The sequence below is a fragment of the Carcharhinus amblyrhynchos genome, chromosome 35 (genome assembly GCF_965287045.1).
Source record: "Carcharhinus amblyrhynchos chromosome 35, sCarAmb.v2.hapA, whole genome shotgun sequence".
Classification (NCBI taxonomy): Eukaryota; Metazoa; Chordata; class Chondrichthyes; order Carcharhiniformes; family Carcharhinidae; genus Carcharhinus; species Carcharhinus amblyrhynchos.
In genome coordinates, this window is record NC_137358.1 from 16495517 (window position 1) to 16512582 (window position 17066).

At 44.9% G+C, this 17066-nt stretch overlaps 1 protein-coding gene across 2 annotated transcripts in view; it reads right to left on the reverse strand.

Moving 5' to 3' along the window:
• Nucleotides 1-9132: 9132 nt before the first annotated feature.
• The window catches only part of LOC145361738 (histone acetyltransferase p300-like), a 103643-nt gene continuing 95709 nt past the window's right edge, over nt 9133-17066 (reverse strand). For both annotated transcript variants that reach the window (XM_080217667.1, XM_080217666.1), the window contains exons 29-31: nt 14731-14892; nt 12891-13172; nt 9133-12225 (exon numbers count right to left, since the gene is read on the reverse strand). In XM_080217667.1, the coding sequence (XP_080073793.1) occupies nt 10006-12225; nt 12891-13172; nt 14731-14892 (2664 nt within the window). In that variant the 3' untranslated portion in view covers nt 9133-10005. The remainder of the gene's footprint in view (nt 12226-12890; nt 13173-14730; nt 14893-17066) is intronic.

The window sequence follows — 17066 nt, forward strand, 5'->3', positions numbered from 1 at the left end:
CAGTGTCTTCAAATGTTAAAAACAAACAGAACGACCATGGTGTTATTGAGCAAATTCAATGGGCCGAATGGCCTTGTTTGGTAGCCCTTAAACTCCTTTTGTGGAATTTGCATGTGGAGATAAGCAACAAGATGGGAAAGAAATGGTTAGAAGACAGGAAGGTGAGCAATGATTGAAAGGTGCAGAGAAATGTGAGAGGAGAAGCTGAGATGTTAGAATTGTGGACGATGCAGCATAGCAGGAGGCCATTCAGCCCATCATGTGTTGGCTGTTTGAAAGAGCAATCCAATTAATCACACTTCCTGCTCTTTTCCTATTGTTCTGCAATTTTGTTTCTCCTTCAGGGATTTATCCTCGCTCGGGGGCGGGGGGGGAGATGATAGTGTAATGGTGACGTCAAAGAACAAAACAGCACGGGAAACAGGCCCTTCGGCCCAACAAGCCTGTGCCACCATCTTAACAATGTGTTTTTTCTCCTCCACCCTTGACCCATGTCTATGCTTATGGTACCTCCATTGGAAACCAGATTAAGGGGAGAATAATTTAGGGATATTATCACTAGACCATTAACCCAGAAACCTAACTAATGTTCTGGGGAACTGGATTCGAATCCCATCACGGCAGATGGTGGAATTTGAATTCAATGAAAAGAAATCCGGAATTAAGAATTGACCGATAACCATGCAACTATTGTCGATTATTGGAAAATCCCACCTGGTTCACTAATGTTCTTTCGGGAAGGAAATCTGCTGTCCTTACCTGGTCTGGTCTACATGTGACTCCAGAGCCACACCAATGTGGCTGACTCTCAACTGCCCTCCAAGGGTAGCTAGGGATGGGCAATAAATCATAGAATCAGCCAGATTCTATCATAGAATAGGGAGGCACGGTGACACAGTGAGTTAGCACTGCGGCTTCACAGCTCCAGGGTCCTGGGTTCAATTCCCAACTCTGGTCACTGTCTATGCAGAGTTTTCACCTTCTCCCTGTGTCTGTGTGGGTTTCCTCCGAGTGATCCACTTTCCTCCCACACTCCAAAGCTGTACAGGTTAGGTGGATTGGCCATGATAAATTGCCCCATAGTGTCAGGGCAATTAGCAGGGTAAATGTGTGGGATTAAAGCCTGGATAGGATTGTTGATGGTGCAGACTCAAGGGGCTGAATGGCCTCCTTCTGCACTGTAGGGATTCTAGGTGGAAATCTAATAAGAATATTTAACACTGAGGTTTTGATAGAGTAACTCAGAAGAAACTATTTCTCCTGGTAAGTGGGTCAGAGACTGGAGCTGGAATTCTCCAGCCTCGCCCCACGGCTGGGATTTTCCAGTCCCGCTGCATTGGCTGAGTGCCAAATTCTGCGCTCTCGCTGGCAGCAGTGCTGGCTGTGTGAGACTGGAGAATTCTGAATCATTAGATTTAAAACAATTGGCAAAAGAGCCAAAGGATAAATCTCTGCGCGAACTGTCGCGACTCTAGGCACTCAACCACTCACCAGGAACTTGTAAAAGCTGAATTGATGCAAGTATTTGAGGAACATGTGGCAGTAGAGGGGAATTTACACTTTGGGATTAAATTGTACAGTTATTTCATAGCACTGGGTGTGATGCATTACTTCTTCGTGTTGCAATTAAATTCTGATTCTACCAACTGTTCTTTCACACGACCAGCTTTTACCATCTGTTGTTACCTTTTGATCTGTCTCTCATTCTTTGGTTATATCAACTCTGGCCCAGTGAGTAACGTCTCAATTCTGAGACAGGTCCCAATCCAGGTTGACGGTTCAGTGTGGTACTGAGGGAATTATAGAATTCTTGACGGCACCAACCACAATCTCACCCAAGCCCTACCCCTGTAACGTCATGTATTTACCCTGCCAATCTCCCTGACACCAAGGGGCAATTTAACACAGCTAATCCACCTATGCCTCATGTAGAACCCCTACACTGGGATGGAGGCCAGTTGGCCCATTGAGTCTGCACCAACAACAGCCCCACCCTGACCCTGTAACCCCCATATATTTACCCTGCTAATCCCTCTAACTAGGATGCTAAGGGGCAATTTAGCACGGCCAATCAACCTAACCTGCATCTCTTTGGACTGGGGGAGGAAACTGGAGCACCCGGAGGAAACCCACACAGACACGGGGAGAACATGCAAACTCCGCACAGATAGTGACCTGAGCCGGGGAACAAACCCGTGTCCATGGTGCTGTGACGCAACAGTGCTGACCATCATGCTGCCCAATCTTTGGAGGAAACCGGAGCAAACCCACACAGACACAGGGAGAACATGCAGACTCTGCACAGACAGTGAACCGAGGCCGGGAATCGAACCCAGGTCCCTGGCGCTGTGAAGCAGCAGTGCTAACCCATTTGTCATTGGAATAATTCATGCTGATAATTTTCCATTTGGAAGTTTGCAGAGATTGAAACACTTTGTCCACATTTGTATAAGTGAAGAAACTGATTAAATATGAAAATTGGAAGGTGAACTGTTGGAGGCTTATTATTATTAATCAGTACTGAGATTCTAGTGAAAAATTAATGGGCTGACAGGTTTCTGGTTGATGTATGGTGCTCACATGGTTTGGAATATTAACATCGATGCAAGAATTACACCCAAAATCTACAGGTTCAGTATCGACGGGGATTACAAACAGAATGATCCATACTCAGTGTTAGATGTAATAGATCCCATAGCACTACGGAAAAGTCTCACAACCCCAGGTTAAAGTCCAACAGGTTTATTTGGAATCACAAGCTAGATGCAAGCTTTTCTTTAGGCGATCAGCTTTGCACTCAGCATATCTGTGAAATGATCCTTTGCCTTCCACGTGGACAGCACAGCTTTTCAATCAAACCAACCTCATTCTTTCATAGAATCCCTTCAGCCACAAAACTGAAGGTCTACAGCACTGTGGTACTCACTACTCTCCTTTACTGGGGTCACAAGTAGGCTTACATTAACACTGCAATGAAGTTACAGTGGAAATCCCCTAGTCGCCACACTCCTGTCCAGGTTACACTGAGGGAGTATTTAGCACGGCCAATCCACCCTAACCAGCTGAACTGTGGGAGGAAACCGGAGCAGCCGGAGGAAACCCACGCAGACATGAGGAGAACATGCAGTCACCCGAGGCCAGAATCGAACCTGGGTCCCTGGTGTTGGGAGGCAGCAACGTTAACCACTGTGTCACCCTCTGGGAGTGGATGCAAACTTCATCTCAGAGTTTCCCAAGATCTGTTAAAACATTCTGGTTATTGGGTTTTTGGTCCAATTGATGAATTTCCTCTTGTTCCAGTGACTGGCAGGGGGTGGGGGGGTGTGTGTGTGTGTGTGTGTGTGTGTTGGGTGGGGGGGGGGGGGGGGGGGGAGGGATGACTATGTACGGTTTTTAGACATCTTCCATTTCAGGAATCATGTCGGAATATTTGGACATCAGTTTTGAGGAAAACTGGGGTCCTGCTCCTTACAGCGGGATAGATTAAGGAGAAAAGAAAGAAATGTTGATAGAGGAAGTGGAAAGTATTTATACCAACAGGAGGGTCAGTACCCAGAAGAGAGAGATCTGAAATAATTAACAAAAGAAACAGGGGAGAGTTTATTTTAAAAAGTTATCTCCACAAAATGCACCATCCAGGAAATCCCTACAGTGCAGAGACACCATTCAGCCCATCTATTCTGCACTGATTCTCCAAAAGAACATCCCACCTGGCCCTCCACCCTATCCCCATAAACCCATGTATTTACTGTGGTCAATCCACCTAATCTGCACATCTTTGGACTGTGGGAGGGAACCGGAGGAAACCCACAGAGTGGTGAAATCAGATTTAATAGCAACTTTCAAAATGCAAGTTGGATAAATAATTCAGGAGGAAAAAAATTATGGAGGTGGAGGGGGGAGGAGAGGAACATGACGGGCTGAATGGCCTTCAATGTCTTTTTCTAAAAGAAGCTAGGTGAAGATGAGGGGATCAAGTATTTTACATTAGAAGGGGCAAGGTAATTGTGAGTTTACTGACACAACCTGCAGGAATTAACACATGGACAGAGTATCCAGATTACTATCTGGGTTCCAAGGGTTAAAGTAAGAAGGGAGAAATCACCTAATCTAGGCTTGTATTCCTAGATGTTGGAAGGTTCAAGGACAACTTGATCAAGGCTTGGGAAAGAAAGTGATTGAAAATCGATGAAGAAACTTTCAGCTGGGATAAGAGAACATAACCTCAAATCTGAGTTAGATTATTCAGGAGTTAGAAACACTTCTCAGAGTGGTGGAAGTGTCAAACTCTTCCACAAGTAGTAGCTGCTAATTGAATTTAAAATCTGGGGTTGATATTTTATTAAGGAACAGTTAAGATACAGTTCAGCTGATGTGAACTGGTTGGTGGATCAGGTCTGAGGAGTGAAATTCTTACTCTTGTACTTTTTCCTATTTATCTATGTTTTCACTTTCCAATATTAATTTTTTACTCAGCCTACTGTCAGCTTCAAGGTGCAACTCCAAACAGAAAATGATTCATCTCAAATGATTTCGAATGGATTTGTTGACTGAGCCCCCAGTAATAGAATGTGCAATTTGCATAATGTGATAAACACATCACACTTACAAATTGCTATGTGTCTCCTTTCCAAATTTTCCCTTTGTATAAATAAGTTTGAAGTTCAGGACAAAAAGACTGATTTGCGTTCATTCATAGAGTGTCTTTCCACAACTCCACTCATCTCAAAGCCCTTTGCAACCCATTTGGACGGCGTGGTGACCCAGTGGTCAGCACTGCTGCCTCACAGAGCCGGGGACCCGGGTTCAATTGCCGGCTTGGGTCAGTGCCTGTGCGGAGACTGCACATTCTCCCCGTGTCTGCATGGGTTTCCTCCCACACTTCAAAGATGTGCAGGTTGGGTGGATTGACCAGGCCAAATTGTCCCTTAGTGTCAGGGGACCTAGCTAAGATAAATGCATGGCTTTACGGAGATAGGGCCTGGGTAGGATTGTGGTCAGTACAGACACAATGGGCCAAACAGCCTCCTTCTGCATTGTTGGGATTCTATGAAAAATGTACTTCTCAAGCATGTCTCACACAGGAAACTCTCACAAACAGTGATGAAGGATAGGTAATTGCGAGGGCAGCCGTTCTGATAACGCAGCGTCCTTTTATGATTGTGCAGAAGTGACAGCTAAGATAATACATTCAAAATTCTGCATTGGGAGTTTAACGCACAACATTCAGCCCCAGCTCAGCTAATGTTACTTCTGAGACAACAAATTCACCACGTCCTTAAAACTTGCACACTACTGCACTGTAGCACAGAAGATTAAGGGCTGTGAAATCTGGGGAAGAGTAATAGATTGGATTTAAAACAAATTAGAAGATGAGAGACTGCTGTTAATAGCAGCTTCTGCATTGTGGGGAGGTAACAGGGTGAACTAGAGGGGGAACCAAGCTGGGAGAGACAAACAGCACAACACTAAAAAATTAATAGAATCCCTATAGTGCCAGAAGCTATTTAGCCCATCGAGTCAGCACAGACAAGAATGCATCCAGTCCCTAACCCCACATATTTACCCCAGCTAGTCCCCCTGACACTAAGAGGCAATTTAGCACGGCCAATCAACCTAATCAGCGCATCTTTGGAGCGTGGAAGGAAACTGGAGCACCTGGAGGAAACCCACGCAGACACAGGGAGAACATGCAGACTCCACATAATCAGCCAAAGCAGGAATGAAACCCAGGTCAGTGGCGCTGCGAGGCAGCAATGCTAACTGCTGTGCCACCCTATTCTGCCTGAGCTGTTCAGGAACGGTGAGGAAATCAAAAGGGCTGGCAAACGACAAAGCAATCGACAATAAACATGACATGCAACGTGTAAAGGGGCATAGTATAGTAAATAAAAGTGGTGAATAGAAGACACTAGGTTCCACTCTTATGTTTAGAAAGTTCATTGCACCCAAACAGGTCCTGAAGCTATGCCAGCTTCATTTTAAAATGGTAGATTCCAGAGTCCCAATCGAGTTTATGGAATGCAGTGATATTTTCAGATGGCCAGAGAGCACTGATGGGCAGTAACATACACCAACTCCATGGGTAATTGAGAAGTTCGTGGAACATTACAAAACAGGAGGCATTTTAGCCAGTCAGGCCCAGGTGCTGACACTTTAGATCCAGTTAGTCCCACTCCACATCTTTCCTTACAGTTCTAGAATCTTTTTTTGAGAAATGAGCTGCTCTCAAATCAGAAATTGCCACACCTTGTGCAGCGTGATAATATATTCACCAATTATCAAGGGGTGCCCACATCTTTGTGTGGGATTCAGCAGCACACAAGGATACTTTTCAAACAACTTTTTTTTAAATATAAAGTCTTGAATAAAAGACTTGAATTTATATAGTGCTTTTCTAACACACACCAGATGTGTCAAAGTGCTTTCTAACCCATGAAATACTTACTGAAATTACCAGCAAGTGTGGTGGAGATGCTGGCTTTGGACTGGGGTGGGTACAGTAAGAAATCTCACAACACCAGGTTAAAGTCCAACAGGTTTATTTGGTAGCACGAGCTTTCGGAACATTGCTCTTCCATCAGGTGAGCAGCGCTCCGAAAGCTCGTGCTACCTGTTGGACTTTAACCTGGTGTTGAGACACTTCTTGTAAACGTGGCACAGAACTGGAACATTGAATCTCAAGCTGTCAATGGAACATTGAGATGGTACAACAGTAAACTGCGCTTGTTGAAATTTAGATTTGAAATCATAGATCAGAAGTTCATTCATTATCACAGCATGGTTCGGCAGTATATAAGCCCATTCTTCCCCATCTCAACAGTCATAAGTAGTCCCTGCACCTGAAAGGTAGTCTTGCACTCCCACAAAGATGCTGGTTTTGGCAATTCCACTGCATTTGTACCAAGTTCTTCCCAGGCACATCTTGAGTGCCAATTTCCTTGGGAATTCCAGTCGACTTTGCAGGAACTTGTCCAACCAAGACAAAATGAGGCATTTAGCCCCACATTCGCTGAGAGGAGAGTTGAGGCAGGAGATGGAGAGAGTTTTATCACTTTTCAAGAGAAGATGGGCGGAAAAAAACAGAGAAAGCCGTCACGACGCTACTCTGTCGCTCTTTCGAGTCACAGGCCACGGATCACACCACCTATGTGCAGATCTGAAGTACCTGCTGGGTTTACTGCTACTTGAAAAATGGGGAGAAATCAGTACAAAAAAATTGACGTTAAAATTTTGGCTGTGCTTAGAGAGTTCTATTAGCACCAGGGGAAGAAAGGGAGGAAATGTTTGATACGCAAATCCAGTATCCTGGTTTGAAAGTTTCTCTAAGCCATCAACAAGAACCTCATCTAAACAAGAACTTGCTCCAATTTGTCATCATTTCCTTTTATGTCCCTATTATTTTGTTGAGCAAAAGATTGAAAGAATTAATCTCTCCATTTTCTCCAAGACCTCTCCAATCATTCTTGTTCAGTTTTGTTTTGATCCTGTAATTCTACTCCAAGCTCCCTCCTGGGTAAACACATTAGTACCCAATCTGACACCACTGGAGCTACTGTACCCAAGTACCTGGGTTAGCTTTGACCATCATTAGTTAAACCCTGATTGCCCATTCTAACTGCTCCCAGTCACTCCACACATCACAAACAACAATCCACTTTTGAACAATTAAACATGTCAAGAAGCAGAAACAATGTGCTTTCTTACACGCAGCACTTCTTCATGTCTTCAGGATTTCCAAAGTGCTTTGTAACTCAGAGATCCCTTCTTAACCCCAATGTCACACAGCACAGTCTCGTAACACAGCAAGTGGACGCGTTTCTCGTGGTGTAGGCTGAGAGATGAATGCTGACTAAACAACAGGGTAAACCTCCTGCTCAAACAGTGCTTTGGCATCTTTTACACTCACATGAATAGAACCTTGGCATAGTGTCAAGGGGGAGACAGCATCCCCAACAATGCACCCTCTCAAAACTGCATCAGTCCTGATTATAATGAGCCACTTTGGAGACCTGAATTCTCAACTTTTCTGACTCAAGGCGAATGGCTTACCAACTGAGTCCAAGCTGACACTTTAAAAAGATCTTTGCAACTCTTTGTAACCAGTTCAATTTTTTCAGCGTGCTCCAGGTAGTGAGGCCGGTGGTTTGAAGCGGTTTTATACCTATAGATCTCAATTCAACCCACACCTTTTTTTGGGGAGAACTACCTCTTGGATCGACAAAATAGATGGAACAGAATTACATTAACACACCTGTATTATTCAATGATCTTTTCCTTTAGGATCAATGGTGAAAACTACCTGAACCTTGGTGTGATATTTGATCCCGGAGATCAAATACCTATGCCATGGCTAACACCAGCCATTCTTGCTTCTGGAACATTGTCTGGCTCTGCCGCTGAAACCCTTATTCACGACTTTTTGTTACCTCCAAATCTGACCACTCCAATGAACTTGCTGGCCTCCCACAACCATAAGCTTCGAAGTCATCCTAAACTACTGTCTGCCTCTTGATTCGCTCCAAGTCCTGTTTATTGTCACCCCTGGGCTCACTGACCTCCACTGGCAACCAGTTCAGCAATACTTTAAGATTCTCAACCTTGTTTTCCTAAACATCTATGGCCTTACCCGCTGTTCTGCAACCTCCTCTAGCACCACAACGCTCAGATTCTCTGTGCTTGTCCCAGTTTGATTTGAGCATCTCCAATTTGGAAATTGCTCCATAATTGATACCAAGCTACCCCAGAGCCACAACGGTTTCCTCCAAAACCTCTCAGCCATTCTTTCTTCCTTTAATATCCACCTTCAAGCTTCTCCGACCAAGCCAACTGCCCTGATACCTCAAGAGGCTCCCTGTCAAAACAAAGCGCTCGTGCGAAGGGCTTTGAGAGGTTTTAACCCAAGCACAAGTAGAAATAATTGCTTTATTAGCACCTCCTGTCCTTGGCCCTCTTAATTTTCTACTCAACGAGATTCACTGGCCACTGCTCCAAAGTAATTCTTGTTGCCCACCAGCACGGCTATGTGGCGAGTAGTCTGCAAAACCTGACCAAAGGGAATTCCAATTTTATTTCACTTTCTCCTGTCGGGCGCCAAAATATGCAGAGAGCATCCATTAAGAACAGGCAGTCTCGCTGTTGCACACAGTTTATTCAACAATATGGTAAATAAGAAAAATCAATTGTAGCAGTCTATACAGTGATCCAAAGTTCATATTTATAAGTAATTATCAATAAATTGCATGATTTACACGTTTCTGGATAGGTTTTTTCTTTTTTCTGCTTGCCCATTTTTCAAGTTTTACACAGAAGTCTGAAAGAGGAAAAACCAAGGGATGTGTTCAATAAAATCAGTCACGCAGTCTTTTTAAAGAATCCTTCGATAGTTGCACCAAAAAAAAATAAAATAGAAAGTAAAATGTTCACCATTAAATTGAAAAAAAAACCCCACAATATTCTACATCCGCAGGACGTTTTGGCAGCTGCCAGTTTGTGCAATAGTCTTTCGTTCTACCTGTACAAATTATTAATACTTCGAAATTTCTGCTCAAACCCTTGTATAGAAATGGAAAAAAAATTAAGGGAAGAAGGGGGATACACAAGGAGGTATCGCAATCCTTTGCTGTCAAAAAAACGATGTATATTGTAGCACAGGCTGCTTTTTCTCTTCTGTGAAATGCTTTGCGTTAATGAACAAATGCTTACAAGATTCTCTGAAGTTAGAAAATAAAAATATGAATTCAACTCTCCTTCGCTTAAAAAATGTGGGTATGGGCTATCTGCAATTGAAATAACAGAACAGGAAAACAAAAAAGGGGACTGGCTGTTCACCAGTCATAACAAAAAATATATTCTTTGTATAATATCATCCCTCAGTTTATTTTCTCAATAAATTGCAGTTCACTGAATTCTGGGAAAATAGTCCTCCCTAGAAATTTCAAAATTTTTTTTTCAGTACAAAAAACCCTAAGGAAAGACGAAAAATGAGAATTTGCTCCCAAAATGCTACAAGATGTCTAGTGTATTGTGATTAATGTTTGTGCCTGTTAAGTCCGGGTTGTCAGAACCCATGCCAAGGTCATTGGCAGCACCGTGTAAGCCTGCCATTCCAGGGTTAGCAAGTTGAGAAAGCATTGCACTCTGGTCCGGAGCAGCAAAGTGTCCTTGATCCATGGGATTTCCCTGGGCAGCTACCATTCCCGGATGTGGGGAGTTAGTCTGTGGCGAGACGTGATGCGGAGACGGTTGGGGTTGCATCCTGGGCGACGGGCTGGAATGAGGTGGCTGGGACTGCGGGCGCGGTGAAGGCACAGGCTGCGGCGACCGCACCTGGTTGCTGAGGGAGGATGGGTGCTGGCCCTGGAGGTGAGGTGACTGGGCCTGGCCAGGGAGCATGTGTTGCTGCGGACTCATGGAGTTGGACTGGGCTGGAGAACCCATCTGCTGCTGGAGGATTCGCTGCTGGAGAGCCTGAAGACTGGAACTTCCCTCTGCTCCCATTCCGGCTTGAGGAAGCTGGCTCATCTGCCCCATTGGTTGACCCACTTGGCCCATGGCTCCTTGCTGCATGGACATATGATGCTGCATCCTCTGTTGTTGCTGCTGTTGCTGCATTGGATAACCGGATCCTTGAGGTTGCTGAAACTGGTTAGCCATTCCAGCAGCTATACTCGGGTTTGACTGCTGCTGCTGCTGCTGTTTCTGCAAGAGCTGGCGTCGCATCAACATCTCCCTAAACTGGGTGTTCATGGCGGTGTGGCTCATGTTCATGGGCTGCCCCTGTGCATTTAACCCACCCATGCTTTGTTGCTGCTGCTGTTGTTGCTGAGGCATGTTGGGCCGTTGAACTCCAGGCTGCATGGGGCTCATGTTCTGCATGCCTGGGCTGCCGTGCATGCCCTGCTGCCCCTGAAGGCCTGGCTGAGACTGCATCCCTGGCTGCGGTTGCATTCCAGGCTGACCCTGGCCTCCTTGATACCTGGCTGCCCTTTGCTTGATGAAAGCAGCCATGAGCTGGGGGTTGGAGCGGAGGATAGCTAGCACTTGCTGCTGCTGCATAGGGGAGCTGGGAGACCTGAGTGTCCGCAATAAATCCTGCAGGGCTCCTTGGGGAATTGTACCTCTGTTGGGTTGAGGCACTCCTGATGAAACTTGGCACATGGGTGGTGGTGGTTGGGGTTGCATGTTAATTTGCAGAGCTTGCTGGTTCATCTGCATGACTGGCCTTTGCATTCCCTGTGGATGCTGCTGAGTCTGCGCCATTCCAGCTTGTCCCCACTGTGCCTGCTGCATGCCAGCTGCTCCCATTCCCTGCTCCGTGTGAGTGGGGGCTCTCTGCGACGGCTGTGGGTTCATGTTCATTCCAGGCATTTGATTCATGGGCGATATGTGAGGATTCATGACGCCAGGCCGCTGGAACGATTGCTGCTGTGCCATCAGTCGCTGGGCATCAGCTGCTCTCTGAATCTGCATGGCTATTTCCACTGCAGCTGGTGGTGGCGGCTGAGCAGGAGGTGCAGCTTGGGCAGCAGATACCACCTGTCCAGTTGGCTTGCCTTGTGGTATCGAGGCCTGTGGTTGACTTCTTGCCATATTGCTGTAAGAAGGCATGTTGGTTGGCGGTGGTGGCTGGGGCTGAGGCTGGGGCTGGGGCTGGGGTTGCGGCTGTGGTTGAGCTGGGGGTTGAGGTTGGGGAGTCTGTGGGGTGCTCGGTTGTTGCCCTGTTGGAGTAGTGGGCGCAGTACTGCTTGGAGATGGCAGGCTTTGCTGTGCTACACCACTGCGCTGCATCGTGGCCATCCTCCTGCGTATCATCTGGGCTTGTTGTAGACGGTGCTGTATCTGCTGCTGACGAAGCTTGTGCTTGATGTTGAGACAGAACGGTACAGGACACTTAGTTTCCTGGCAGTGCTTAGCATGGTAGCAACAAAGCGCAATGAGCTGCTTGCATATTGGGCAGCCACCATTGGTCTTGCGTTTGCACCCCTTGGTGTGCTGGACTACTCTCTTCATCTTCTGGCAGGAAGGCAGAGAACAGTTGGCATTGCGACACTGGCAAGCATGGACCAATGACTGAATGCAGCGCTGGATGCTGAGGCGCCGTGAATCTCCCGTGCTAGCTTCTGACCCTTGTGCGTTACTCTCATCATCCAGACCAAGGCCGAGTTTCTCCATCTTGTGCTCATGTCCCTTAGTGTTAAAGCAGTTGACACAGAGGTCATAATCCTAGGAAAAACAAAGACAGAACAAATTAGTTCCCCAACGCTTACCTCAATAAAGCGATTCATTCTCAAAATATAATCTGAACACTTTATAAATGTATACAACAGGGTTTGAAAGGGTTAAAATAGAAAAACAGGTTGCAAGAACTTGGTTTCTCTGAGATTTGAAGTGTTGGATGGTGATCTAATTAAAGTGATTCCACACTGGAGATAGAGAAACTATTTTCTGTAGAAATCTTAAACTTTAAAAATAGAGCTAGGCCACTCAGGAGTGAAATTGGGAAGCATTTTTCCACATGGAGATTGACAGATAATTAGAACATGTTATTAAGGGTATAGAGCTACGGTTCAGAACAGCCATGTTCAAATTGGCTGCAGCACAGGCTTGAGGCTTAAGTCTACCTGTGGAGTTTCTGGGCTCCTAGTTGGCTCAAGTTGGCAAATGCATAGCCAACTGAATCAATCAGATCAACCAGTTCAATCTCTAGTCTACTTGAGTTAACTAACCAAACAAGTACAATTCAGTAAATGAGGTGCTCATAGACCCCGTTATTACTCTTTCACCTATGACAAACAAGTTTGTACTCAGAGTCCTTTATATTTGAATGGAAAATGATTTAGTACATAATTGTATTGCTCTGGAATTACAAGCTTTAGACTAGCACGCACCTCACAGACAGTGCAGTGCCACCTGGTCTCCACATGATGCTTGCACTCATTGCATGTATATACAAAGCGATCCTGGCCCTGATTGTGAAGTTCCACCAGCATGCACATGGTTGACCACTTGGCCCGTCTCAGTGATGAGAATTCCATGTGTTTGTCCCTTGCCAGTGTGAGAAAGGCATCACGTCCATCCATCAGGTCACACGCAATCAGCGGGTCAGGATCCAGGATGGTTGGCAGTGAGTTCGAGTTAGGACCGGCAATCAGACGGATCACGAAAAACACCTGCAAAAACAAGATCCAAAACAATTAAAATTAAATCAAATACAATTCACAAGACTTCAAATCTGATCATTTCTCCAAACACCCAAATACAAATCTTCATTTCCCAATTCTTTCAAAATCTATCTTGTGACATTCCCCGATTAATAAAGAACAAAGAACAAAATCAGCCCGGGAAACAGGCCCTTCGGCCCAACGAGCCTGCGCCACCATCTCAACACCACCAGTCCACCTCTCTACCCATGACCCCTATCTAATGTTTTATGGCCATCCAGATTGAGGGAAACTGATTTAGGGACAATTTATTCCTGCCAATCAGCCTAACAGCACATCTGTGGGGTGTGGGAGGAAACTGGAGCACCCGGAGAAAACCCACGCAAGCACGGGGAGAATGCGCAAACTCCCACAGGCACCGGCCCAAATCCATGTGTCTGCACAGCAATCAGCGATAATCACTGAGCTGTCGTGTTGCCCAGTATCTGGTCCAGTTTAGGCACACACTAACGACATGAAGCACTAGGCCAATCTCGAATAGAACTCCCCTTCTTGTCCAAAAGATGTGCAGGTTAGATGGATTAGCCACGGTAAACTTGTGGGGTTACAGGGATAGTGCCTGGGCCTTGGGGTGCTTTACTAGAGGGTTAGTACAGACTCCATGGGCCGAATGGCCTCCCCTCCTGCACCGTAGGGACTCTACGAATTCTACTGATCAATACAGAGCAGCTACAATTTAAATTCCTGCGCAGCTGATTAAAGTCCAATGACTTAGGCAGTGATAAGTCACAAAGTACAATTCTGAATGTGCAGGCAGCACAAGGCTATTCAGCATGCACCAGCCTAAACAAGGAATGCCAGCCAAATATTAATTGCAGAGGGCATCAGCCTCATGTCTGCCCTCACCAAGCAACAAAAAAGTACACATCAACTGATCAGAGATGAAAATCCTGGGACAATTGCAAGACCTGCCCCACTGGAGGTCAGCTAACACAGTACAGATCTGAGATCAAACCTCTTCCTTCCTTGCCCATATGGCTCAGTACTGCCCCAGATCCTGCATTTACAAATTACATTCTGCTTCAATAAAACTAATAAACTTTGGATTTATTTTATGACAAAGCGTTCAAAAATATTACAAATTAATATTTGGAGGAATGAGAAACATTCTTAAACTGCTATGACTGTGACACTACATTCGGCAGCCTCTCCTTTCCTTCTCTATGAAGGATATGTTTTGTCTGTATAGTGTGCAAGAAACAATACTTTTCACTGTATACTAATACACGCGACAATAATAAATCATATCAAAAATAATGCAACACATGCCAGAGCCTCAGTCTGTGGTGGGATACTTATTTGCTCACAATTTCTCTGCTGAGTTTGAGTGTGCTGCCATGATTAGATATTTAGCAGAGCTAGGGAGGTGGGGGGGGAGCGGAGGAGAAAGGGTAGAAGAGACTCAATTCTTTACTCAATGGCTGGTTTCGAAACAGCAATTTGAGGGGGGAGGGGTGGAGTGGAATTAACAGTAATTACTCGGAACAGAAGACAGAGAGAGTTGTACCTCCTTGTGCTTTTCCATGGTGGCATAAAGTTTCTGTGAGAGGTCATTGGACACGTTGGGCATCCCCGGTTTCTTCTTGTTACCTCGGCTCAGGCTGCTCTTATTCTTACTTGTTTTCTTGTTGTTCTTTTTCTTTGCGTTTTTGCTGTCCCCCTTCTTCCCCTGAAAAGGATGTGTAAATTTAACAGTTACAACAATACTTCACGTAACTTACTCTCAAAAAGTTACATCAAACCCAGTTCCACCACGACAATACACCCCTCTACCTGAAAGGAGCTAAACACTGGGGAGCTCAGGAGGGAACTGCAACTCTTCAAACAACTGACAGATCAGCTGATTTTCCAGCTAGGCTCTTGCACTCACATCACTGTTGTTAAATTCAGGAAATCCTGGTTAAGTCAGTACATTTGAGGTGTATGCCATGAATTGCTAACAGCTGTTACTACGGCTGGATGTCGTGGGGGAGGGGGAGAAGAATGCAGCAAAGTGCTGGTGCTTTTAAAAGAAGAGGGCAATTCAATTATTTTCGCTGCACCATTACACAGTGACACCTCCATTTTGGAAAACATCATGGGAAAAGAGAGTCATCACAATTAGTGAGGCTTTAGTGAATAAACGTGTTACTTTCACATTCCCAACACAAGGGAGGGCACACCCCAAGCGTTTTGTTTCATGTTACTGTGACTTGAAGTTCATTGTTACAAGAAAAATTACAAATTAAACATTTTTATACAGATTCCTCTTATTTTACTTTAATACATCCAGGCTCAGAAATCATAAGAAAATTAGCATTTTAGATAGATATGGGGGGGGATTTCTTCCTGTTATAAATGGGCCTAATCAGTAATTGTACAATATAGCACAGTGAATTCAGGCTTAAGGTACTCAAGGCATCCTTTCTCAGTATACAAGTATCGAGTGCAAGCTGTGTTTAAGACGGATAGGCCTCTCTCCAATTTGGGCAGGAGTGTGTGGAGGAGGGGTGGGGGAGGGGACAGCTCTGAACACATCCTCTATGGGTTTAAGCACAGTAGATTCAGGGTTGGATGGAAGGCAGAGTCAGTGATTTTAATGTGTTTATCAGCTTGTTCTTAAGTTTTGATAATTGTTTGTTAGAATTTATCAGGGTGTGGGTTACATACTCCAAGTCTTGGGGGACCCAGCTGAAGGGGAGCAGGGGCTGTCTGATTCAGCAGTGCTTACAGATGAAAAGGAATGCTTCCCTAGTCCCTCAAGCAAAGACACTATGATCCCTTTTAAAAAAAAGCATTAAAACCCTCACTCTCACCTAGCATCACCATCAACATGTCCTCCTCCCCCAACCCTGTCTAATGTCCTGGGACTATTCCCAGCTGCTGCCTTGTACAACTTACCCACTGTTGCGACCCAGATGGTGGCTGGGCAGGAGCTAGGGTAAAATAATTCTACTGAAGTCCTGCTGGGCACTTGCAAGTTTCCCAGCTGCTAACTCAACACCATACACTTGGTTCACAACGTTGCCAGCAATCTTTTGTACCACAATTTAAGATTACATTCACGTAGCAGTCACAACATTTTGTTCAAAAAAATTGGTAAAACAATTCTACCCAAACATAGTTACTGAATTTGACACTAGTAATTATGTCAAAACAATAGAATATCCAAAATGATTGACATTTAGAGGAACGGAACCGTGTATACCATTCCAGTATAAAAAAGATCCACTGTGGGGAATTCTGCTTTTCAATGGCTATCCATGGAGTATTGAATGTTCTTTTATGAGCTACTGACTTTATGGTTCTCTGGTTCTAACCATCTCATGAATTCTACTGAGTTTAAAGCCTGTTCACTGCACTGCAATTACAGGATTTAGGAAAATAAATATAACATTCTTCCTCAGACTGGCACCACACACCAAGTAGGTAGAACTAGCACAATGCAAGTTAGTAGTGTAAGAGAGAAGTGGACCCATGCTGGAGATGTAACAGAGAATTCAAACCTGTGGGAGCTAAGATGATGCATCCTTGCTCTCCCTTACATTGTGCGTTTTTGGTTTCACCATCAGCCCCGGCTGAGCTAGTCTGAATTGTTTTACTCATTTTGCAGTGTAGAATGCTAATATTAAGCTGCTGCCTTCCTCCAATGTTTCCAGGTTCAACGGTTGCTCCTTACCATCAGATCGCTTTGTAAAGTGCTCATAATACTTAAAATATCTGTTAGTGATTTTAATGTATGCACAATGAGCACTTTAGAAAGTTAGCAGCCAGCCACACTGGTAACTGAGCCCAGATAGTAGAAAATGAAAAGAATGAGGAGTAGGAGAAATTGAAGAGAGAACGAGAGAGAAAAGATCAAAC